This window comes from Pararge aegeria, chromosome 18 (genome assembly GCF_905163445.1).
Source record: "Pararge aegeria chromosome 18, ilParAegt1.1, whole genome shotgun sequence".
In the NCBI taxonomy this organism is placed as follows: domain Eukaryota; kingdom Metazoa; phylum Arthropoda; class Insecta; order Lepidoptera; family Nymphalidae; genus Pararge; species Pararge aegeria.
Genome location: NC_053197.1, coordinates 5,679,660 through 5,704,263, shown reverse-complemented (window position 1 = coordinate 5,704,263; position 24,604 = coordinate 5,679,660). Strand labels below are relative to the sequence as shown.

General features: G+C 38.2%; 1 protein-coding gene across 13 annotated transcripts in view; it reads right to left on the bottom strand.

Moving 5' to 3' along the window:
- Positions 1–765: 765 nt before the first annotated feature.
- LOC120631396 (spectrin beta chain) overlaps positions 766–24,604 on the bottom strand; it is an 84,054-nt gene continuing 60,215 nt past the window's right edge. For 2 of the 13 annotated variants that reach the window (XM_039900942.1, XM_039900943.1), the window contains exons 20-38: positions 24,100–24,281; positions 22,918–23,032; positions 22,627–22,751; positions 22,312–22,502; positions 21,040–22,202; positions 20,657–20,918; positions 19,972–20,176; positions 19,407–19,601; positions 18,344–18,523; positions 17,556–17,800; positions 16,574–16,797; positions 15,910–16,106; positions 13,075–13,225; positions 10,851–10,913; positions 8,606–8,758; positions 7,477–7,620; positions 5,922–6,015; positions 5,634–5,813; positions 3,566–4,844 (exon numbers count right to left, since the gene is read on the bottom strand). In XM_039900942.1, coding sequence (XP_039756876.1) covers positions 4,637–4,844; positions 5,634–5,813; positions 5,922–6,015; positions 7,477–7,620; positions 8,606–8,758; positions 10,851–10,913; positions 13,075–13,225; positions 15,910–16,106; positions 16,574–16,797; positions 17,556–17,800; positions 18,344–18,523; positions 19,407–19,601; positions 19,972–20,176; positions 20,657–20,918; positions 21,040–22,202; positions 22,312–22,502; positions 22,627–22,751; positions 22,918–23,032; positions 24,100–24,281 — 4,277 coding nt within the window. In that variant the 3' untranslated portion in view covers positions 3,566–4,636. Of the gene's footprint in view, positions 2,513–3,565; positions 4,845–5,633; positions 5,814–5,921; positions 6,016–7,476; positions 7,621–8,605; positions 8,759–9,916; positions 9,920–10,850; positions 10,914–13,074; positions 13,226–15,909; positions 16,107–16,573; positions 16,798–17,555; positions 17,801–18,343; positions 18,524–19,406; positions 19,602–19,971; positions 20,177–20,656; positions 20,919–21,039; positions 22,203–22,311; positions 22,503–22,626; positions 22,752–22,917; positions 23,033–24,099; positions 24,282–24,604 lie in introns of those variants that run through there. The other 11 variants (XM_039900947.1, XM_039900944.1, XM_039900952.1 and 8 more) reach the window with 11 other exon arrangements.

Here is a 24,604-nt window from a genome sequence, read left to right as displayed (position 1 = left end):
TCTGAAAGCATTCATAGTTCGATACGACTCTCGAATTTACAAGTTTTATATTAAACTCCATGTAGGGCTGCCTGGAGGCAGAAATTCTAATTGTAACTTTTTTTATTATTATTATTATTTTGATTAAGTTTCGTTTTTAATTATTCTGTTATATAATAGTGTAGATGGGTCATAGTTACCAAATAAAAATAAATAAACTTAGTGATATTTAATATACTATGTTTATAGTTTTGACTTCTGGAGTTGCAGGGTGTAAGTGTATGTCTCGGGTTTTGATTTCTGACGTAAGATAATTTTAGGAATTTCCAAATTTGATGAATGGGTATTGCTGTACCTTATATATAAAACATATAGGTAATACAGCATGGCTTCTTTAAAGTTGTATATTCGATGAAGAGCATCGAATTGACAACACGACCGTCGAAGAGTGTATTCCTGACAGGTAGTCATTGAATGAACGGTGTAACTTTGAAGTGGCGTTATGTTAACAAAAAAATATTTTATTTGCCCTTATAACTTATAACTATTATTTGATACGATACAATACGCTCAAATAAGAAAAAAAATAAAATAATTGTTAGTGAAATCAAATAAATATGAGTAAATAATAAATTTATTAAATACACACTGCGCTATTACAAGGTTTTTCCATCTCATTTTATGATTTTGCTAAACTGACAGACGTCAGTAACGCATTATTGCGCCGGCCGGATTGCAGGAACAAGGTACTTAAAGATAAAAAATAACAGGACCCATAAATTATTTGAAAACATCATTTATTATATTTTCCTCAAAAAAAGTAAAATTTTGAAATAAAATATTTAAACATAGTAATTATACATGCGCTAGTGTGACGAGAGACGCACACGCGCGCACTCTATACAATAATCATAGGACGTAAAAAGAACTAAAAATGTGTGATCGTAACATCTAATAAAGGTGAAAATTCAGACATTAATGTACGTATTAGAGAAATGAACAATTTGTGAAAAATTGGCAGTAAAATAATAATCATTAAATTAAAAATTTATAATTAATAAAGACACATTATCACTTAAAAGCACGATATGAGGCATATAAAGCATACTTACAACTCTTATACAACGGAATACTTCGAAATCGCTGTCCGCGGCGCGCCGATGCCTCTTACCCCTATCCCTACACCCCTAATATTACCATCTAAGAAGAAATTTTGATATAAATTTAATAATTTTTATAAGCATATTATAACCGACAGCGACTTCGGAGTGTTCGGGCACGAAGATATCTTTTAAAATGGAAAAAAAGTAATCCCTATTAATTTACGAACTTACATTTTACACTCTTCGGAAACTTTGCCCGGTTCAGGGAGCCGTCAAACAATATAAACGTCTATCACTGGGGAAACCAAATGTGTCATAAATGCGGTTACAATATTTATATATATCGGGCTATTTAACTTCGTCATTGCTATTCAAATTCCCTTTTTCTTCTATTAGTCGATTGGTCGTCAATAATCTATTAAAACATCTAGTTATTTGATGATGTAAATAAATAAAAATCAATCAAACGTCATACATTTCTAGTTCAACTGAATTAACACTATAATTTATCAGTTACATAATATTTTGATATACGTATTATATAAATAAATAATATTATATAATATTTTTTTCATCTGAGTTAAACACTAAAACTCGTCTATCCATACAAAGAGCGTGGCATTTAGAATTTTATAAATGTATTAATTTACTTTCAAGATACAACAATTGCACGCCGAGGTGGGTTCGTAATCGGTATTTTATCCGAGTTCGTACTCGGATAAAATACCGATTTTAAAAAACTACAAACGGCGTAAAATACTTCGAAGATAGTATAAGTTTATATTGGTGATTATTATGTCGTAATAAAATATAGAACACATTCGTAAAGGCATCTTATGATATTTAATTTCGTCGTTACGAAAATTTTAAAAATACCTTAGCATAGAGATGTTTGAAATTTAAAAGTTTTGATAAGTTAATGTGTATGTTGCATATCCCTTATTTGGGATAAGTCTCGTCTAAAATCGAAGAGAGATTTGTACAGAGCAATGAAGAAAAAAAAAATATTTATCGCCATTTGTAATTTTCTGTATCGGTATATCTTCACTAATAGCTTATTAGCTACCGACCAATAAATACGGTATCAGACAGACGAAAAGGCAAACGATTCAAACACTCAAACATCGAACAGTCTTAAATAACGTTTTTCTTTTTGTACGCAACAAAATAATAACAAATACTCTGCACAGTTGACAGGCAACCGTCGATATGGGGGCCGCTCGGCACAATTTCGTCATTAGCAAAGCTTACGGTAAGCAAGCGTCGTGAGAAATATGCGGCGTCCGGGACTGCGGTACCGGGTACTGGATACCGGGTTCTCGGTACGCGAGTACCGGGTACTTGGTACGCGAGTACCGGGTACTGAGGGGACGCGGCGTGTAATGACTAACGATGCGCGATGGAGCGGCGCCGGCGCTGAAGGCTTTCAGCTGTAACAACCACCAACATTAGACAATAAACAAATGTCCCACAGTTACAGTACGCGTAATCTTACTAGGCCGAGCTGAAGTTAGCTCCCAGAGACTTTCACGTATGTACAAACGTTACATTAGACTACTATTGAAGTCCTAGAAACTATATTAACACAGCCACTGGTGACTTACTTCAGTCCGGCCAACCAAGATGCACGTTGTATCACAGTTTAGCAATTTAAAACTACGTTTGCACGTTTTTCTCCCTTCCCCCTGGATAAGCATATCGTCGCTTAGCTAATAATACCGTACAGATGAAGCTATCGAGGTTTTCACTCAAACAAAATAACTCTTTTACCATATTATCCAAATTAATCAAGTAGTTAATAATATGATACAAAAAGGCAGTCTGATAAATTCACCTACAAGGGTTCTCTAGAACCACACAATATAATTTTTTATTTTTTCACCAGTGCCAACGTCCAAGCGTTGTATAAATTGCCAAACTGAGCTGTGAAATATAGGTTATAGAAGTAAGCGTCAATTTGCTTCTTTAAGCAAACACACATGCAAGCATTCTAAACGTATGCTATTGAGCATGTGTGTGAGTTTTGTGTATATAGCGAGTCAACTCAACCGACGGACAGGACAACTAATGGGCGCAGTATGGAGAAGTGCGGGCGCCCTTCCGCCCGCAATACTTGCGGTACGTCAGTTCGGCATTCGATGCGCGCTGCTACTCTCAATGAGTATACAAATAAGTTGACTGGCTATATACTGATTGTCATAACAAATATGTTAATAGGTAATTGTTAGTAAATCACTAAGACGGATGCAATTTTGTTAACGTGCAGAAAATCGGTTGATGGAACCAGAAAGAATTCATGAACATAAAAATGTGTCTGGAGGAGATCGTTGCAACTAAGCAGTGAACGAGACCCGTGGGTGAGCTTGAATCTGGTTCAATGGCACGGTCTAGTAACAGCTTAGGATTGAGCTTTCCTTAGAATAGAATGGTGTCGAGGAAGGAAGTGTTATTAATTTATTAGGGTTAAGGTTTATTAAATGGCACCTAAGATTTAAATGGATCATGCTTTTTTTTTTCTTTATTCGATGTAAGTCTGGTTCGGACGAGCTACGCAGTCGGCACGGTCTAGCAAATCCGTTATCCACCAGTATAAAAATAAATGTTACAGACGTGCACATGCAAAGCCATTATTATACCATTACAGATAGGTAGGATCTTGTACCGACTTCTTCGGAGTAAATGAGGAGCGTCGCTTGGATACCCGCGCATTATAAGCAGGCGGGGTAGGCGGGCGATCCGGATAACGTACAAAGTAGGATTTATAATTGATCGTGCTACCTTCTTTTCTTCATAGTGGACTGAGCCTTCACAATCACAAATGAGATCAGTAGATGAAATGGAACCTGGTGCGATGGCACGAACTGGCATTATCCGGTATAAACCCGGCATTAATCTAAACTTCCCTATCAAAATAATGTTTGATTTAAAAGCGCACATGCGAGCAGAAATTGGTAAGTGCTTGTACTGACTTCTTCTTTAGAGTAAATGAGGTACGTCGCTTGGATACATGCACTGTGAGCAGGCAAGGTAGAGGGGTGATTCGGAGTACGTATAAAGTAGGAGTCATATAATCGATCGTGCTGTATTTATCAATTTCATCAAGGACCGTACTATATAGATCGCAAATGAGGTCAGTGGTTTAGTTTGAATCTGGAGCGATGGCACGTACTGGCACGATCCAAAATGAAACCGTCGTTACATCCCTATCAAAATAAATTTTACACACGCGCACATGCACCACCGCTATGGCGAGTACAAATAGGCAAGTGCTTGTACTGACTTCTTCTTGAGAGCAAATGAGGGACGTCGCTTGGATACGTGCACTGTGAGCAGGCAAGGTAGAGGGGTGATTCGGAGTACGTATAAAGGAGGATTCATATAATCGATCGTGTTGTATTTATCTATTTCATCATGGACCGGTTTATATAGGTCGCAAATGAGGTCAGTGGTTAAGTTCTAATCTGGTGCGATGGCACGTACTGGCACGATGCAGTATGAAACCGTCGTTACATCCCTATCAAAATAAATTTTACACACGTGCACATGCAACGCCGCTATGGCGAGTAGAGATAGGTGAGCGCTTGTACTGACTTCTTCTTGAGGGTGAAGAAGGAGCGTCGCTTTGGCTCCTGCGCGTGATGCGCGGGCAGCGTGTGCGAGCGCGGCGCGGGCGCTGCGGAGCGCGAGCGGAGGGCTTCCAGCCAGCCGCCCATCTCGGACTCGTCGTGAGCTTGTAGCAGGAACTCCGCGCCGTTGCTCAGCCTGAAACATTAGCACAATTTAACGGACTGTACAATTTTACAGTACGCGCAATCTCTAAGCTGGAACCGCGGAAGTAAGCTACGAGTGGTTAAGCATAGGAACTCAAGAGTAAGTTGAGATTTTTACATATGTCACATTTTTAAAGTAAGTTTTACTTAGCCACCCTATATTTAGTATGTATATAATAATAATACACCCCATTAATCGGTTTCCCTTGGTTTTCCTAATCCTAAGGTTGCCTGAAAGAGATCGCTACTAAGCGATAAGGCCGCCCTTCGTATCCTACTTTTTAAGTTTATTTTTGTTGTGTCCATTGTTTTTTTTTCTATTTGTGGTGTATAAATAAATAAATAGCTTTTGGAGACATTTGTGCATGCTTCATGAAGCTTGTATCATCAACAAACGATGTGTTTATGTAGTTCTGTTATCGACAAAAACCTTACTATTTTGGAACTATTCGTCAGACTGCCTAGTGTGAGAATCTTTACCAGGAGCAGCACCCGTTGAGTCAGTCCCCCCTATAATCTCTATAAAAATTTTTGGCGCTCAATTCGCTATTATTGACTATGAAGTGACAAAGCCAACAAAATTGTTTCATTCTTCCACACCCATTTCCTATGTAACCTATCTTTAAATAATATATCGATAGAGAAGCTGAAACTGTTCCAATTCCATAGTAACCGTGGTTAACTTAAACGCGATCGATTAATTGTACGTATGTAGTAAATCTTTCACTAGGCATTCTGTAATGAGGTAAATTTTAAAGTATAATTTATGTTTTCTCAATACCTGAGGCGGAAGACGTGCTTCTTCTTCGTGTAGTTTGCGGCGACCTCGACGACGGCGCCGTTGAGGTCGAGCGGGGGCTCTCCGCGCCAGTGCTGGTCCGGCGTCGCCTTGTACGACTTCTGGTCCTTGTAGAACGACATGCGACCGTCCTTGGCCACAACGAACACCTTATCCCACGACCTGAGACAAAAAAACACAGGTGCAACCAATAACACCAATTTTTTTTTTTTTAATTGGATAGCAACAGGAAGAAAAATTGCACTAAATAAGAAACTATTGTCCACGAACCTGTTAGAAGCTCGCTTAGCGGCTGACTCCCACTCGTGTTTGCGAACTAATGTTCCTTCAACGCCTTCGTCTTCCCCAGCGGGACTAGCGCCCTCTGCACACCAAATAATATGTAAATATAGTTTCTCCACACTAATGGATTACAAGTTATTTATCTGCAACCTTATTACACAAGCGCGCATTGTCATTGGTCAATACATCTTATGCGGGAAATTCCCGCAAGCAGCATTACAGTAAAGATAACCAATTCACAGCATGCGAGGTTTGTCTGGGTATCAAACCGACCAAAGAAAATGCGCGTTGACCTTGATACATTGCATACGTTGCTATCATTACCGTGCCAGTTGCTGACTAAACATCCAGCTCGCAACGAATTCGAGAAGATATAAAAAGCGTAAACAGCGTTTCTATGGAACTCTGTGTACGCATTAAGAAAAATTTTGGTACGCCTTCTCCGTACCAGAATTTTGGCATCCATAAACGGCGCTATAAACGCCCGTGGCGTTTCATAATTTTTTTTTATTATACTAACGCGAAGACGCAAGCTATATCTTCTCAGTAATAGTATTAAGTAATAAGGGCAGAGAAAATAACAAAATAATAATTTAAAGCCAGAGTAAGTAAACATTGCGCTGGAATACGCAAAAAATATCCCAGAAAATAGCTATAAATAGTTGGAATAAAAAATATAACAACATCAATAATACGATAAATACCAAATCTTAATATCTACTATTAATAATTGTCTAACATAAAAGTTCACTAGTGATAGGTTTGATACAAATCGGCCATAACTAAGCTAGTTCGAATGAAAGTCGTCTATTAAAACAATAATAATTTATTACAAACAAACACGAAACAAGTAAAACTCATGCGCGGGCAAACATCAGCACACAAAGCATTCGTCGCGAAAATGAACAGTTATGTTTCGATAAGGAATAGATGTGGAGTTGTAACTAAGAATATTTCAGGGCTTAACAAAGCTGTAGGAAGACAGTAAGATACTAAACCAGATCATACATTAATATTTTTGAACCCATATATCTTCAGGTAATAATATTTTAACGCATTAACAGCTTCTGCACGTGACTTGATCTGCGCAGAATTCAGTTATTGTTATTCCTGCATAAAACCTTGAATTTGCTGGGATAAAATTTAACCAAGTATTAATTCAGGAGGTAATCTTCATTTGAGGGAGCAATGAAAAATCATTTTCCCTACCAACCAGTGTCGAAAAACCGGGGACTTTTAGTACCGGTAGGGGTAATCACTAAGCAGTTTAGCGATGAGCATACCTCTGTGAGTCCACGTTCACTTACAAGAAACTAGTATAAGAGCGGTTTGAAATATATGGCTCGCATATTAATTAGTTACGAAGTTCGATTCAGTCTGAGTTAACATCAATAAATAACGGTTATTTTCAAACCAGTTTTTAGTCTTGCTGCCCACACGCTTGGGTGTCCTGAATCACACTTTTAAAACGTATGCTTACAGATTTATCAATCTGCACTGACTTCCTAAAACTCCATCCACCTCTATTCAGTATCTTGGGTACCTTCATCATCGCTATGGTGTGATCCAGTGAGGAGTTTCTTCGCCGTACGCCATCTGAAGCTTCTGAAGGGGGACTTGCTTCGCGATCGCGTCTTCACCTTACCGGACGTTGATGGCGTTGCGGGCGTAGAACTCGTACCAGCAGCTATTTGACGTCATGATATGACGGGTAGGGTAGGTTGAGGTAAAGATGGAGCAAGAGTGTAGTGAGTGGGAGAGATTGTTGAAAATAAAAGGATTGAGTAAGTTTTGTATGATGAGATTTGTATGACAAAGAAAAAGTGTGGTGAAGACGTTTGTTTCAGACAAGATGGAAGGAGTCATTGGCAATGTTGTAGAGTTTAGCAAATATGGGATAAGGTGTTGATGTAGGATTTTGAAAAATAATGAGGAGTAATAAATAAAAGCATAAATATTGTGCAAGGATATTATTGACGTATTTCAGGATAAAAGGTGGAATGGAAATTATAAAAAATTGAGGGTTAAGGAGGGGAGGAAAAAAGAAAAAATAATTCAAAGCAACATAAAAAACAAAACTGCGTCGCAGCAAAAAACAAAAAGCATTACATGCTAAATTATTATTTAAAGTACAAAAAACACGAAATTTTTTACACTTAATAAAACACCAGAAAACACAAATGTTATAAATATGATTTTCATGCACTATTGAACATACACTGCGCGTATTAGTAAAAAAGTAAAATACTACTTTATTAACATATCTAAAATGTTAACTACAATTTTACCGTTACAAATGCGGTGTCAAAGTTGATTCAAATTTTACTTCTGTGGGAATTTATTTCTATTATAATGCCATCTAAAGTACTTAGAGTATTTTTTATAAAGTACCTGAATCTACGGCTGCGCAATCTAGCCCTTTTATGTAGCCCATAATCAACACAATTTGAATATGACTGTAAGTACTTCATTACTTAACTTACTCAATAAAATACTAAGCACGACAAATGCCGCACTTGCTAAACTCTCTTCGGTCAATTTTCTTTTGGTCTCTTATTAATCTGAGAGTTACATAAATGTGAGATTACAATAAGTATTAGATTTCGAATCAATTTTACACCATGTTAAAGTATCGAACAATATACAATAAAGTGTAGTGGTGTTATACTCACTGGACAGGCGTGCGGGTTTGGCTGGTGTTTGTTTCGACGAGGAGGGACGGGGCGTGTCTTGCAGCGGGGGTGAGGCGGCGGGGGGCGGGGACGAGCTCACTGGGGACGAGCTCACTTGGGGCGAGCTCACGGGGGCGGGGGGGCTAGGCGCCTCTGCGTACATCATGCATACTACGTGCTAGTTACGTCTACTACACTACACGCTACGTGCGTACATGCTTGGGTAAGTACATGCTAGAGACTGCCTCTATGTGAAAATAAACTTAGGAAAAGGCTTTGATAGGCGTTCTTTTATTCTACGCTCACTAATGTCTATTTTTTTGTAAGTACATTTAGTTTCGTTCACATACAGGCAGTTCAAATATAACATAAATAAGACACATATACCTACACATTCTGAATAATATGCATTTCGTATAAGTACATTACATATTACTTAACTTTATTGCTACTTTTATTGATTAGTTTATTTAACTACTTAAAGTACTTATTAGTAATTATTTCGAAATAATTCGGTTAAGTTTATCACTTATTGAGTAAAAGTGCCAAAGGTAAGTTAAGACTGTCTTGTCAGAAACGGAACGACAATTTCACCGAACGTGATTGTTTCAACTCGAAAGCGTGTAAAGATTATACTATAAACTTGGCTTAGTAAAGCTGGTTTTTTTATTTTATTTCCCTTCAAGTTAGCACTTAACAGTAATCACACTCTAATGGTATGGGGTGTAGTCCTATGTGGAGTGATGATAAATGATAGAGATTGCTAGAGATTGATAAGTGCACTGTATTTCCAGTGATAATAATTGATAATAATATTGATAATGAGTACGCGTCGAGTGGCGGCCCTAAATGCACTGTCCTAGTTATGGCCCCGAGGCTCGACGATTGCGTAAACTGCTGACGGTGCAGTGCTCGGTACAGGTACTTGATAGTGGGCTGACCTGTTAGGGTATGTCAGTTATAGTAAAGCCATACTACGAAACCGTTTCAGAGACATATTCCGCTCAACAGTTTTGCGGCGCCAATGGGCAAGGTCCCGTCGTCTAAATGTTTCAAGCTTAATGTAGTAGGCATCACATGCGGTCACACACAGGAGGTGCGTTCAGTTTTAGATGAGACCATATCTGCTTAATTAATCTCATATAAAAGTGGATTTTAAACACAATCGAAAATTTCTGCAGAAATAATAGAAACTAAAACAACCATGCACAATAATCATGAGAAGCGAGCTAAATAAAAGCCGTGCGTATGTTATGAAGGGTACATTACAAGCGATAAGGCTCACGCTTTTAGGCCGTGTGGTAAACCTACCTTCTACGAAGACAGCATCGTTGAAAGAGAAGAACACAGTTTAAAATTAACAGCACGTTATATAATATAATATATTATAAGTATATAAGTTACATTTAAAGCCGAGAAGACAGAAAAGAGAATGGAAGTATCAAACCATCACCGTGAAATAGCTCATGAGACTTTATATAAGGAAATAATATTTATATATGTATATATAAAATATGTATTATATTCTAATAATACAGGACAAATATAAGAGACGACACATGATTATATGACAGATTTTATTAACTAATTTTTTTATATTTTTTCAAATACATGTGTTCATACTATGAGAATACGCTGCAAATGGAAATACGCTAGAAAAACACACAACGACACATGAAAATAGTATGACAAAAATTCAATGTTTTTTACTATTAATAAATGTTCATATACAACTGGACGGAAAGACTTAATAAAAAATATTCTATAAATTAATTTTGTTAAAACAAAGTGTTAAAATGTTTTATTTTTATTTTTGATCTAATAATTATGTGTTTATGCGTGACGAAACAATGTATGCAAAATGTAATCAGGCCAAATTCATGATGTTGAATATGAAAAATGTCTACATAAATATAAAACATAGAAATAAAGGATATGACAGATATTCCCTCACCTATTAAATGAAAAATATACGTGAACACAGAAAAAGTGCGACACTAAAGAAAATTGTGCATAGCATCACTAAATAAATGATCCTAAGAAGTTCCTAGCCTAATTAAAAAATGGTTATAAAAGCTAAACAGAAAAATAAAAAACAAATCTACCCCCGTGGCGTAACTAAGTTAAGAGCGCAGTGTAACCCGTCAAAATTTAAAGGACACCCACTTTTTAACTACGATGTATAAGCACATGCGTACAGCCGGGTATCTATACATCGGTAGGTTTATAATAAGCGCTCTGTTACCTGGCTGGGAATGCGGTCGCTCTTGGGCCTTCTCAGCCGCTTTAGTGGATGTTCTCCTTACGACTACGCGTGTGCATGTGTGGACAACACATCGGTAAGTTACATCCCCTTTTGTCTCGCACGCGAAACGCGGCCCGCGAACGAATGTATACAATTGAGGCTTGGTTCAGATAGCGAAACTGCTACCCGTGATAATGCATCTAACCGTACAGGCTTTTAGTACGAGTTTGCACATCTGGCAAGTGTTGATGGTTGTTTAAAGAAACACGATACCGTCCGATTAACCTGGACATTGTCATGCTTGGTTGAGGTTGAGGATCATGCCAGTGGCATTGTTCGTACGGGCGCATAATTATTTTTTAAGATAAATTTAAAAAAGAGGCATAATTAATTACACTATGACAATCGTGATCGACAGTCTTTGCATTGTTATGATGTAAATTATATTTCAATATCAATGGAATATCATGATTGCAACTGAAAAGAAGTCAGAGATTATTTTTGATATTTTTTTGTTAAAAGCAATAACTCTAGATTAGCTAGATAGCTTGTAGATTCCAAATTGTTTAGAACTCGAGCTCGAGAGTTCGTTCGTTCGAGTTCGGTTGTCGATACTAGAAATCCATCGACACTTGCTAGGTGTGGAGACTTGTACTTGACTTGGTATAATTCATTCAAAATATCAAACATGAGCAAACGTTTATCAAGTACAGCGCCTTGAGAACACCGCTATTAAGTTTTAAATGTAACACAATCGCAACAATTTATGACGTCAAAAGTGACATTCACCAGTGACGTTAGTTCAATGTCATAAAATGCATTTTACACTTTCCTTCTTTTTCCATTTTGTTTCTATTAAGCTCTAAGACACTCACTTTTTCAAATTGTAACGTCAAACGTAACATTTCTGTATGAAGAGTTGTCAAAGTCTTAAAATGCATTACACATGTTACTATTTCTACTCACCGTGATATCTACTGTAATACACTCGTGAATCGTGATTACAAGTTGTTGCATGTCATGATGTGTCAAATTTCTCGTCATTAATTGCATTTCGGGCACTGTTACTATTTCAATGCTATCAAGAATCAGGGAAGCCCGTGTATGTCTGAGTAAAGAACAAGTTTCATCTGAACATAACCTGAAGTATATTATTTATAATGATCTTTGAATGTATAAAAATAAAGTTCAATATCGTTTGCGGACCGAGTAAGCGATGCAAGAGATAATATTCACATGGAAAGCGGCAAGCGACGCCGTAAGACTTAAGGCTTTCTTAGTCGCTGTGCGAAAGTGCTAAGTCTTAGTTGGTAATAGATATAACTATCGAAAGTGCTGAATCAGTCTTATAAAATTTTTCTGTTCCTTTTTAAATTTATATAAAAAAATGTGTTATTGCAGACTGCAAGCAGCATTCACCATTTGAACGGTGAGAATTAGTATGAACATTATTAATTTGTTGAAAAGTTATACTTCATAGTGCTAGGAAATAAGACATGCGTGCTTACATTGCAATCCGTGATTCGAAGTGTGGTTAATTTTGAATAATTTGTGTTTTCCACTAGTCAATAAAAATAACGTTTTCCGTTTCACATCCTTTCAACTTATAACACTATTGTATAGTTATTCATTACATTAAAGATTTTTTAATTCCTAATTTTTAATTCATAAAGTCAAAGTTGACAGTATAATGTTAAATTTTACAAAATTATTGAAACGATGCATCTTCAGATATATATTTTCTTAAAACACTAAACTGCAAAACACCTTTTTTAATTCTAGTTTGATTTGAGTAGTTTTTATAAATTCTATTTGGATACCTAAAACAAAAAATTTCAGACTTTTCTCCTATAGAGTGCTTGAGAAGTTCTTACTTCTAACATATCAATAATCAAGAAAAAACAAACGAAAGATAAGACATTTACCATCTGCAAACATGTTATATGACTTTGCTAAAAAACTTAGCATAGCGTTGAAATAGTGATGCAGCGTTTCGTTTCGTTACACTTTAACTAACAGCACCTTGCAAATAGCCGATCACCGATCACCATTATCAACTTATCACCGACCCACTCCTCTCAGAATGAGTTTCAATTAAAGTGTTTAATTGTGAAGGCACTGAAAACCTATCCATAAAAACGAAAATAAAAATGCGCGGGCATATTCTGAAGATACATCGGCCAACGAACTGTGTATGGAGAGACAAGGATGTGCGTCCACTTACCCTGCGGCTGCGGTTCAGGCGACGCGGCGCGGTCGACCGCATCTTGTGCTGCGGCCACCGCTGCGGCGGCTTCGGCCGCTTCACGCTCCTGCCTCTCTCTTTCAGCGGCCTCGGCGGCTTCTTGACGCCGTTTCATCTCTTTCACCTCAAACTGAACGGAAAGAGATGGAAAATTAATATTGTTTCGTTACTTTGCTGAGTCGTAGCAACAGCACAGAACGTTTAGTATTAGTGAGGCTTTTAGCTTGATACATTTTTGTTTCCCATAATTATATTTTGTTTATTTACAAAATTATTTTAATAAATTAGCGTATTATTGTCACGTATGTAATTCATTATTAATATGTCACAGTCAAAGTCATAGTCAAAATATCTTTATTCAAGTATGGTATCTCGATAAATTATTTCCATGAGGTTTAGAATCTAACTTTATTCCTAGAAAAACGGTCGTATCCTCCAGTTTCAGTTCCTCATTATTAAGTAGTACACTGGTTTTCACGTGTTTAACATTAGGTAAAGTGAATTTTATAAGCTTGGTTTTTTTCCGTTAAGAACCAAATTATTAGCTTCAAACCACTATGACAAAGGGTATGTATGTTATCCGATACCCTTTGTTCATCAGAAATATATCTCTATTTTGAATATGTAGTTGTAGACGCATTATTAGAAATATAAAGCTTATATACAAACTATTGTTATTACTTTACTAGCTGTACCCTAACTTCTTACTCGTCAACTCTTAATGGAAAGAACCAAGTGAGATATAATTTGAAAGTATACAGACATTTAAACACCAATGTAGAATAAAGTGCAACGATGTCCAATGAAATGTGAGATACAGTTTAACCCGAATATTACACGTAATAAAAGGTAAAAGCTAGAGTTCAATATAATACGTTAATAAAATCATGCATAAAGATTACACACAAAGCTCATGCAATATACCACCAGCCAAACTTACTCTATCCAAGTAGCTATAGTACCATTCACCCTCCGGGTACAGTAAACTGCGTGTTTGGGATAGGAGCAGAAGGGAAGAAGATAATGGTACCAATTTAATTTCTTTGCCTAAATCATTAACTACCTTCGAACTACTCGTTAAACCGGGTAATGATAGCACGGCGTCTTCGCTCTTATGCTCACTGTCTGAAGACCTCTTTCTCCATGAAAGTCTTTTTATTAACCCCTTTATGCTTGACCTCGAAGACGTCGAACTGTTACGCCTTAATAACGATACATTCGGAGTAACGTGTTGGTAATACAGTCTTTCCCATAATATGAAATCTATGCAGGATAGCCTATCGTTTCGTTGTTCATTTTCTGGGGTGTATTCAAAGAAAACTGAACTGTATATATCTGGAGATAAAGGCGCTTTTAGAGGCGTATTTGGACTGCTGGTTTCAGATATTGTTGATAAGCTTTTGTTCGTAACTGCCGACCAAAGATAGGAATCGTTTTTTTGTAATGGTGCTTGTGAATAATTCAATCGCAAGTTCCTTGTTACGTACTTTTCAGGTAGTTTATATTTCTCGCTGGAGTTTATGATTTCATAAACCACTTCACCTATGGGCGGGGAGTCATATGTGCTGTGTTCTGGAAAGGATTTGTGTTTGTTCAGGGGAGAAAACTTTTTAGAGGGAGGTGGAGGTTGTAGTATGAAGGAGGATTCGTCATAATTATCCCAAGGTTGTTCAGTGGGCCATAGCGTTGCTGCATTCTTTTCAAGCTAATAGTGAATTAAAGAAAAAGAAAAAGAAAATTAAAAGAAAACCAACACCACAACTACCAAGCAAGAAAACCAAGCAGATTAAATGAAAATAAAGTAAAGAAAAGATAATAGTACAAGTATCAGCGAGCAACTTTACACAGACACCATTCATTACACTATAATACATTTCCCACAATTTTATTTGGCCGGTCTGAAGTTAGCTTTCCCAGACGCCCGCACACATACCTCACACTACTTTTGAATTTCAGCCATCATCAAAATTATAAACATATCAATGTCCTAATAAATACTGTAGCCTTAGAACAAGATTTGCACGCTCGCAATCGAGGGGTCCTTTTCAAAAATCAAACCCTTTATTTTCAAAGTAAAATGGATCTAATGTCTCTCGCTTTAGAGTCGCAAATTCTGTACATGTGATTTTTGATATACGAGCGTTATTTCTGTAGAGCTAAATAATTGTAGACAAATGCGAGCTTCCACACAATGCAAATGAGATCAAGTTTTCTCCGGTGTTCAGGTATTTCTATACTCGAAAACAACTCTTCGATGGCGAGCGAGCAAACATTGTACTATGAATGCAGGGCACGGGTCCTCTCATAGTGAGGAAGCCATACGCTGCTGTTCACCATACTGGCCAAGTGTGGTTTAGAATATTTTTAAACGCTTTTGAGAACACTCAGCACGGCTAGCAAAGGTAAGAGACATTTTTCCCCTGGAGTATAGGTGTAATAATAACGGAGCTAAACTTTCCCTGTTGCCGAGCTTTGACTGATGGGACAGGTAAATTTTACCCCTTGTCAGGCGATATAATTTATATCTACTGCCTATGTTAGCCGTGCACGCATGCAGGTATCCTCACGAGGTTTTAATTCACCGATAAAATAAGTGATATATAATCGGTTAAAACAGGTGATATTTAATTATGTCTATATCTCCGAAAACTTAGAGGTGCGTGTGCGGGAGACGAAACTCGGTCCCCCCGAAATAGATTCCCGTATTACATACGAAGTTTGTCAGCGCAGTCACTCGTGACTCACTTCAGTCCGACCAACTTAGACCTGTTTGTAGTTATGTAGTATGTGCTTAAAGATTTACACGTCACTTACCGTGGTGAGTCTCTGCAAAGCACTGAACCGGTCTTCCTGAGCTGCTGCTGACTTCTCGAAGGCCTCGTGTTTCTTTATGAGGCTTTCAACTTCGTCTATAGTATGTCCTAACTCTTGAGACATTAGGTAGGGTTCTTGCGCGATCAGCCACGCTTCAGCCACCGCAGCGTCGCGGGCGAATTGGTACACCTCCAAGACTGTGCACGTAAGTTTATTTATTAATGCATTTCCAAGGACGAAATATGGTGCACAATACATACAGCTGAAGTATCAACCAAACAATAATAAATGAATAAAGTTTTATTCTACATCATTAGGCGTCAAGTGAATAATATGGTAAGGTGTACGCCAAACTGAAATGAGTGCAGTATAAAATTTTATGAGAAAGAAAGTCATCGCTTTAGTGATAAGACCGACTTTGCACACTCTATTTTCTATTCTTAGTTTCTTCTGTATATGTGTTTACTTTGTATATAATGTGTGTGCAAGTAAAGTAAAGCTTTGAAACAAACATTAGTTCGTTTTAGTTTCCTGTGTAACAAAATGAGGACGTTTAGAAATGTACCATTTATTTAAAATTCACGATCGAACATGCTTACCAGTAGACCAACGAGGCAGTCAGACAGACCCTCAGGAATAGTCGGAATTGGATAAAAAGACTTACTAAGCTGCAAGTTCTCCCAGCGTTCCTCCCAGCGGCGTAATAGCGCATTTCTCTGATTGGTAAGTTGCAGCAACTTGTCGCGGATGTCCGGGGACGCATAATGTTGCCTTCCCAACAACTCGCGGCCCAAACTGATGCAGCCTGTGAAGTTGTCTTCGCGGGTCTCGATCTCCGCCTTCAGCGATTGGTGGTTGTTCATAAGCAGCTCAACGCCACTTACATCGCTGTAATATGACATTTGGGTTGTTATTTTCATGCAATTGTATGATCTCAAAAAAAATTATAAACATTGCAGAATCCGTATAACTCACTCAAAATTTCTAGCCAAAGTAGAATTGTATGTTTTCCGATATGGGACAATACTGCTAAGTGTAAATATGTAATTTATTGCCCATCTTTCGTTTCGTAAGCTTGTTACATCCAAATCTTGGCAGATTTTGATGTTACAAGGATCCTTAATAAAATTTAAATTAAAATGTAAAATAGCATTGTTTAAATTTAAATCTAGAACATATTCAAATAGTTTTTCATACTTTATAACTACTTTTATGAATACAAACTTCTTTCGTATGTTTCAAAGAGCTCACCACCCCGAAGATTTGCAAAAAGTTTTACGTTTGTTAACATGACAATAATAAAACCAAAGTTATTGATAAAGTTAGCAAGAATTATTTATGTTACACCAGGATTACATGATGTATGTTGCATCCATCAACAATATTGAATACGTAGCCTATATGATGTTGGAAAAGAGCAACTGATGAGTTTCATGCCGGCTTCTTCTCGGTAGAATCTGCCTTCCGAACCGGTGGTAGAGTCACTACACACAGACTGGCTTGTCTTTTCAAAAGTGCTTATATTAGGCCTACTTGAAATAAATGCCCTTTGAATTTTATATGTTTCGGATACGTGTCCTGCACGCAAACTGAAAAGGGCCTAGTTTCACAAAAATATGTTGCCCTTAAATCACTTAGTCGCTTACCGTGGCTTCTCTCCGGTGTTCATCGAGCGTACTACATCGTCCATCCACAAGGTCAGATCCCGCACCATGTTCAGGAACCGGTACAGATGGTCTGCGTCTTCTAACTTTGCGCGTCGAGCGGCGCAGGTGGCCTGTAACGCTCGCCAAGCTTCGGCTACTTCCGCCTCGCGTCGTGTAATTTCGGCCGCCTTGTCGCCTGCATACGAAGCGCCCAGACGTGCGCATTCTGCGCTTATCGCCTCGACCTGGACAATAGGTAATAATTTAAGAAATCAATAATAAACTAACTTAGCATAACTTTTGGTCTGCAACACGCATTAGATGCAAGTGTCCACTTTAGTTCCATGAGAAGAGAGGCTAAAAATCTTTATTAGATAAGCTATATCCAGAATAGGTGACGGAAGCATTCATAAACCTCATAAGGTAAGTTCATACTTGCTAAGTCATCCCATTTACTTGTAGAATAGCAATTCACCTAATAATCATACTTTAATGCGATACGAATCTGAGAAAATGACCCAATTATTAAACCAACGGCACTTAACATTAAAATGGCATTTTAAATTAAAATTTCTAGATTCTAAACATTTAGTTCCTTGTTCTTGAAAGAAAGTGGCCTTAATCGTGTAGGGCGCTTCACACCTGTAAACAATGTCTACTCTAAAACTTTTCGGCCCCAGCAACCATCATATGAACCCTTCAGCTTTCTCGTGGCTTGACCTAGGTTTTTGCTGCTGCAGGACAGTAACTTTAAATTTAACGTTGGAATAGAGGGCCTTACAGCGTACCTGTTGTTGCAAAGTGCTTAGATCTTGCATAAAATTGTGGTGTTTGCGTTGCAGCACACCGACACTGATAGCGTCACGGCCCAGCTCCTCGCTAACTCCGCGTGCCTTTTCATTGACGCGCTGCAAAGTGTCCTTGCAGTCGTGGAAGTACTTGTGCAGCTCTCGCGACGCAGCCAGCATCTAGATAAAACAGTTTATGAACACGTTACAAAAGTTAATAAGGCACAGAAGTTCGAAGGCAGTGTTCATCATCATTATCACTCTAACCATTTGATGACCACTGCTAGACAAAGGTATTTTGTATGGAGTGCCAAAATCAACGGTCCTGAGCCGCTTGATGTCATCCGTCCACCTTGTCGGTCGTCTACCAACACTGCGTTTAGCGGTGCGTGTTCGCCATTCCAGCACCTTGAGACCCCAATGTCCATTGCCACTTTAGCTTCGCGACTCTTACAGCAGTCTTATTTATATGTATATTCAGTGGCGTGCACAGGGTTTTTGACCAGGGTATGCATAAAGAAGGAAGATGGCAAAAAAAAATAAAAATCCTTCCCCTTTATGAGTTATACAAAGATTTTAGGGTATGTAGTGCTTTTGTGCATGTATGAAGTGCACGCCACTGTGTATATTGCTTATGGTGACGCGTCATGTAGTAAAATATTCTTCCAAGAAACTTGTAAGTAAAAGACTTGACTACGTGATCTAAGACCAGCCAGAAGAGTAAGAAAACGTGCGTTAAGTAGGCGGTCCCGGTTATAACAACTAACGAGCGATAATAATTTTTCGACAGCCACATAGGAGTATCATGGATGGTCTAAGCTCTTCATATCTTTTTTCTTTTAGAGAGGATACCTCTGCCTGAAATACTAGTGACGAACATATTTTAATTTCCCTTTATAATTTCGTCCACTGGACGGACCGGTATATTGAAGCTATTTCCATCTTAAATATTCGACTTAAAAGGTATATGTAAAATACACTATATTACAAAAATGGAATTATTATTATAGTAATATGGTGTGTCGCTCTATACATCCGTCCGTCATTCCCTCCTCTAACATACCTGTGTTCTCGTGTCAATAAGTTCAAGCAGGTCTTGCCAGGTCTCGCGCAGACCCTCCTTCCACTGAGCGATGGTGGCGTTGTCCGAGTGTCCCATAGCGATCATCTGGTCGGCAATCCTTTCCGCGGTCGCTACGCGTTCGGCACCCACCGCTTGAGTTTCGCGCGCAAACTCCTTGAATCTCTCCCATAGCAACTAAAAAAAAACAAAATATTTCAGGTACTTCATATTATTTTTATTCTGGTGTGAGATGAGAGCGTGCATTTTTATGGATACACACGTATCTGATAATATGGAAATGCGGTTAAAACGTCAATTTTTTTTTTTCATATACAACTATGAAGGGGCAATGTATTTTTATTTATGTATTTTTTGTCTCTTATACAGCTATCTTTGTATCGATATACAGCTATCATTTCACCACTCAGACCTATATCACTCAATCCATTTAAGATAACGTATAATAGTCTAGGATCTGTTATAGAAATAATAATTGTTTCCTTGTTAATTATTATGACACTTATTTAGTACTAAATAAATAAATAAACCATAATATTCTCCTCACCGTCACATGGTCGTAATCCTGACCCAATTCCTGAGAACTGGCAACCAACTCCCGCTCCGTGATCCATTGCTCCAAGTCATCAACTTCGCGCGAAAGTTGGAACAGCCGCAACGCCTCATCGAGCTTGGCGCGTCTCTCACCAGCCAGGTCTTTAAGACCAGCGTACAGTTTGTCTACTTGAGACTGCTTTACTGAGATTTGTTCACTGTTGAAAACATACACGGTAGATTATTACTTTACCGTCTACTTGCAAGTTTTATCTGACATCAAAACGTCACACCTTTTTTGCGGTTTAGCTCGCTTAGTAATTTTAAAAATGATAAGACACCGAGCATGAATATAGAACAGTGCAATATTTAAATAAAGTGTGTCTTTCCATAAAATGCTAAGACATGTAATATTTGGACACACGCGCACGTTCCATTTCAGTCTACCTCCGTTGTTATTTTGCTTTTTTTCAGGGATAAAAGTAGCCTAAATTAGTTAGGATTTTAACAGTCGTTAACAATACTACCGTTTATACTACACATCATTTTTTATTCATCGCAGGAACGACTAGTAAATTTTGAAAATTTATAGGTGAATGGTGGCTTCCTTAAGTGGTTGACATTCAGTCTAATAAAAATAAAACCATTATTATTCACCACAATACGTTATATATTGGCTGTAATATAATAAAATGTACCTTAATGGATGTTCCTCGCTAGTCAACTGGCGAACTGTCTCTCCCAATTGCCTGATAGTCTGTGCGTAGTCATCGACCGCCTGTTCCAATATCTCGTGTTTCTTCATCAGGTTCTGCGCGGAGATCTCGTCTTTACCGCGATCTTCGACCATCATGTACAGTTCCTGCTCGCTCATCCAAGCTTCGGCCTCGTTAGCATCGAACAGATACTGTTGAGCCTTCTCCCACTGAGCCAGATTATCCTTACGTTGTTCGATGGCATCTACAAACACAAACATACTTTATACAAACTTGTTTTTGTAGCTTTTGGAAAGCTTTAGACTCGTCAATAAAAAAATGTTGTAAACTGTACTGTAACTATACGAAATAATTCAAAATCTTACCTTTAAGTTCTCGCCACCGCGCGGTGAGTTCCTCAATAAGGTTTTTAAATTCAGGCGCATCTTCATGCTCCTCGTCAATGAGTTTCTGTCCGTTGGAGATGACCGTCAATATTCTCGGCTCGTGGTTATCAGTCTCCGTTTTCAACGATTGATTCTTCTTCTGCAGCATTTGTACATTGAACAATGAGTTGCCGTAGTCAGTACTGGTCGCTAATGGCATCTTCTCGTGGATCCATAACTTCTCATCCTCTATATCGCGACGGAATTGGAACGCTTCTTTCTTCTTGGCCAAGTGACGCTGGCGATCCAGGAGAGGCGCTTTCAGCTGCTCGAAACGGTGTTCTACTAACTTCTTCTTCTCCTTTATCTCTTCCATTTTATCGGGTACGGTCTTTTGCAGGTACTCCGCTTGAGTTTCGAGCTCGGTCACCTGCTTAGCCTTCACGGCCATCTGAGTCTCTATCATCTGTTGCTTCTGCATAAGAATATTGACAGATGCCAGATCAGTGCCGGTGTCTGTGTTCTCGATTTGCTTCTCGAGCTCGTTCATCCAGGAGTCGATATCGTCGCAGGTCTGGTGGAGCAGTACTTCACGGTTGGCATCGAACAGTCGCTCGCCCTTTTCTTTAGTCGTTGTTTGAAGGTTCTCGAACTGATCTTGAAGCTCGTGCATCTTGGGTGAGATAACTTCAACGAACTCGGGCTTTTGTTTCATTAGTTCCTCTGCCGCGTTCTGTACAGCAAAGAGACGTTCCTTATTCGCCGCAATTTCGGCTTCGAATGCTTGATGGCGCGTCCATTTAGAATGGATCGTTTTGGCGGAGCGGTACGTGTCGTCCTGGGCGGTGACGTTCTTTTCTTGAACCCATTCGCCGAGCTCATTGCAATCTTGGAGGAATTGGTGCAATTGCAGTTGATCTTGCAGTTTCTCCATCTGCTGTATCGCCTTTTCCCTGTTCGAGTCTCGCCTTCCTCTGATACTTTCAGCCTTGCGTTGGATCTTGTCGGCGTCGAAGTGTCTTTCTTCGACAAGTCGGTTGGCAAACTGTACAACCGAGTTAATCTTATCGTCATTAGCCTCCATGGTAGTTAAGAATGCTTCGTGTTCCTTTATAGTGTTTTCGGCCTGTTCTAGGTTTGCCGGTGGCTCGGCCTTGGCAATCCTAACAACAAAGACAGATAATTTAAAAATGAAACTTTTAGTGTACCCTATGCTTCATCTAATGGATTAAAATACAGCTTGTTTTATAGACCTAAATGATCCATCCTCACCTGTGTTCCTGGTGCGAAAGCAACACTTCAGCCTGCCTGGCGTCACGCTGCAAAAGCTGCAACTCTAAGCTCTGTGTCAAAAGCTGTTGGCGATTCTCCCACATCTGTTGCAATTCAGCCCATCCCTCGCGTAAAGCCTTCAAACGCTCTCGCAGGAACATGTACTGAGGATCGTCTTGTGTAGATGGGTCCTAAGGGAGATTTTACAAATATTAAACAGCTGACTTATTGAAAAAATCTTCAAACATAGCTTTAAATCGAAACTTTTAAGACTAACGACAATTTATAAGATTGAGAAAGAATCGAGAAACTTACGGCAGTAATCTTCTCTCCATATTCCATCATCTTGGCAAATTCGTCGGTGTAGTTGTCGATTTCCTCCTTAATGGTCTGGTGCTGAGATAGCAACTTCTCGGCCTCCGGCAAACTTGCTGGTATATCTATTAAAAATAATTTCTTTCTTACTGATAAAATAACATCAAATTTAATTTATTCAGCTACAGAGGAAATATTCGAGCTAAAATCCTAGAATATTGGATCGAATAAATTTCATGTAGATATCTTAAAATGTTGCATGTGTTGTGTGTCAAAAAAATTGAGTCTTACCCTCGGAGGCGACATCGGTCTGGGTCTTGGTAAGCCAGGCCTGGAAGTGGTCCACCGAACGTAAGAATCGGTGCAAATCACCGGCCTCTTCCAACTTCGAGTCGCGTTCTCTGAGCTGTTTACAAAAGAGAAACATTTGGCTTTAAAGTTATCAAATTCTTAAATCATAACCAGCCAATTCAATCCTGTTTTCAACACTAGGCCTTAGAATAGGCCTGTTTTTCTCAGATAACATATGTGTTAGGGTTTTACAGAAATCCTAATTGTTTGGTGTAATTTAACTAACAAGATAAAATAAAATAAAAAATAAAAATCGTTTATTTCGTTTCTTACATTGTAAATGATACATGTTGTGAAGACCTCCTAGTAAGCATCAAAATACCTGTGTCAGGAGGCCTTACTCTTCCATAGCAAAAACAAGATAAAATTAAAATAAAACGATTGAGTAGTGTGTCTTGGTGTGTATGGTGTGTAAAATGTTTGTGTGTGTGCGCGCGTGAGTGTGTGTTTGTGTGTGAGTGTGTGTGTACATGTTATTAAGTGCGTCTATATCCATTACATTTTAAATAGAAATAAACTGAAGAAGCGCCTCAGTTTCTTCATAGGTTAGTGTCTTCAGCCAGGCTGTCAATGTTTTGTTACATTCAAAAAACGTTTTTTGGTATATAGCAAGATACCAAAAAACGTTTACGTAAGATGATAGAAATCTTCACTCTTGGCTGGCGGGTTGCCTATTCATCAGGAAGTTGAGCAAGCCACGAAACCCAAATGATGCCATTTGACCACCGCCAATCAATATTAGGCATTCTCTAACCGTGTCCCGATAAGACACATATAACTTTAAATTAGGTGAAATTATTGTTAATGATGAATTTATTTATACTATAAATACGTATATGGTAAAATAAAAATTCGTATAAGAATTTACTTGCGAGTGTATTTAAATATTGAGTGTATTTATTCCTAACTTCCCACTGAAACAAATGTGAATTACAATCAAAATGGCATATCCGATTTGAATATTGTTTGTGTCTTGTTTGCATCATGAGACGAATCACCCTGATTCAATATCAAGAAAGTTAAGATTAAGAATTTAGATTACTAGTAGATGGTGGTTGTCTAGATGGAACGAAGTTGGCTGGGTACAATATATTAAATTTATAGAAAAACAGATTTACTCACCATCTGTGTGAGTTGCTCCCAGATTTCAGTAATAGTGTGAATTCTTTCGCGGATGAGACGAGCTTCGTCTGGATGCTCATCCTCCACAGCGCTCGCTTCGTTCTGCAGTGACGTAATACGCGCCTCGATAGCGGCCAGGTCGCGCTCCATACCCGATAGGCGACGTTGTAGGGTCATAACACCTATGACAGAATAGTTCTAAGTAAAAAATATAAAGTTTTTGGTGAGCACTGTGGGCTTATAAGAGGTAAATCCTGGCTTAGATATCAGGCCGAGATAATTATTATTTTAATTCGTTTATTTGCCTAAAACATTTTTATGCAAATAAATGTTGGTGTATGAGTTTAGTCACAATCTATGAATGCAAATCTTAATTAGCACAAATTCATTTACATATTTGAAACAATCAAAATATGTCAAATTATCAAATCTCGAATGAATATCAAAACTGTATTTTTACTCTATGGAATAATTATTATTTCTGAATATTTTTCGGATTGGAATC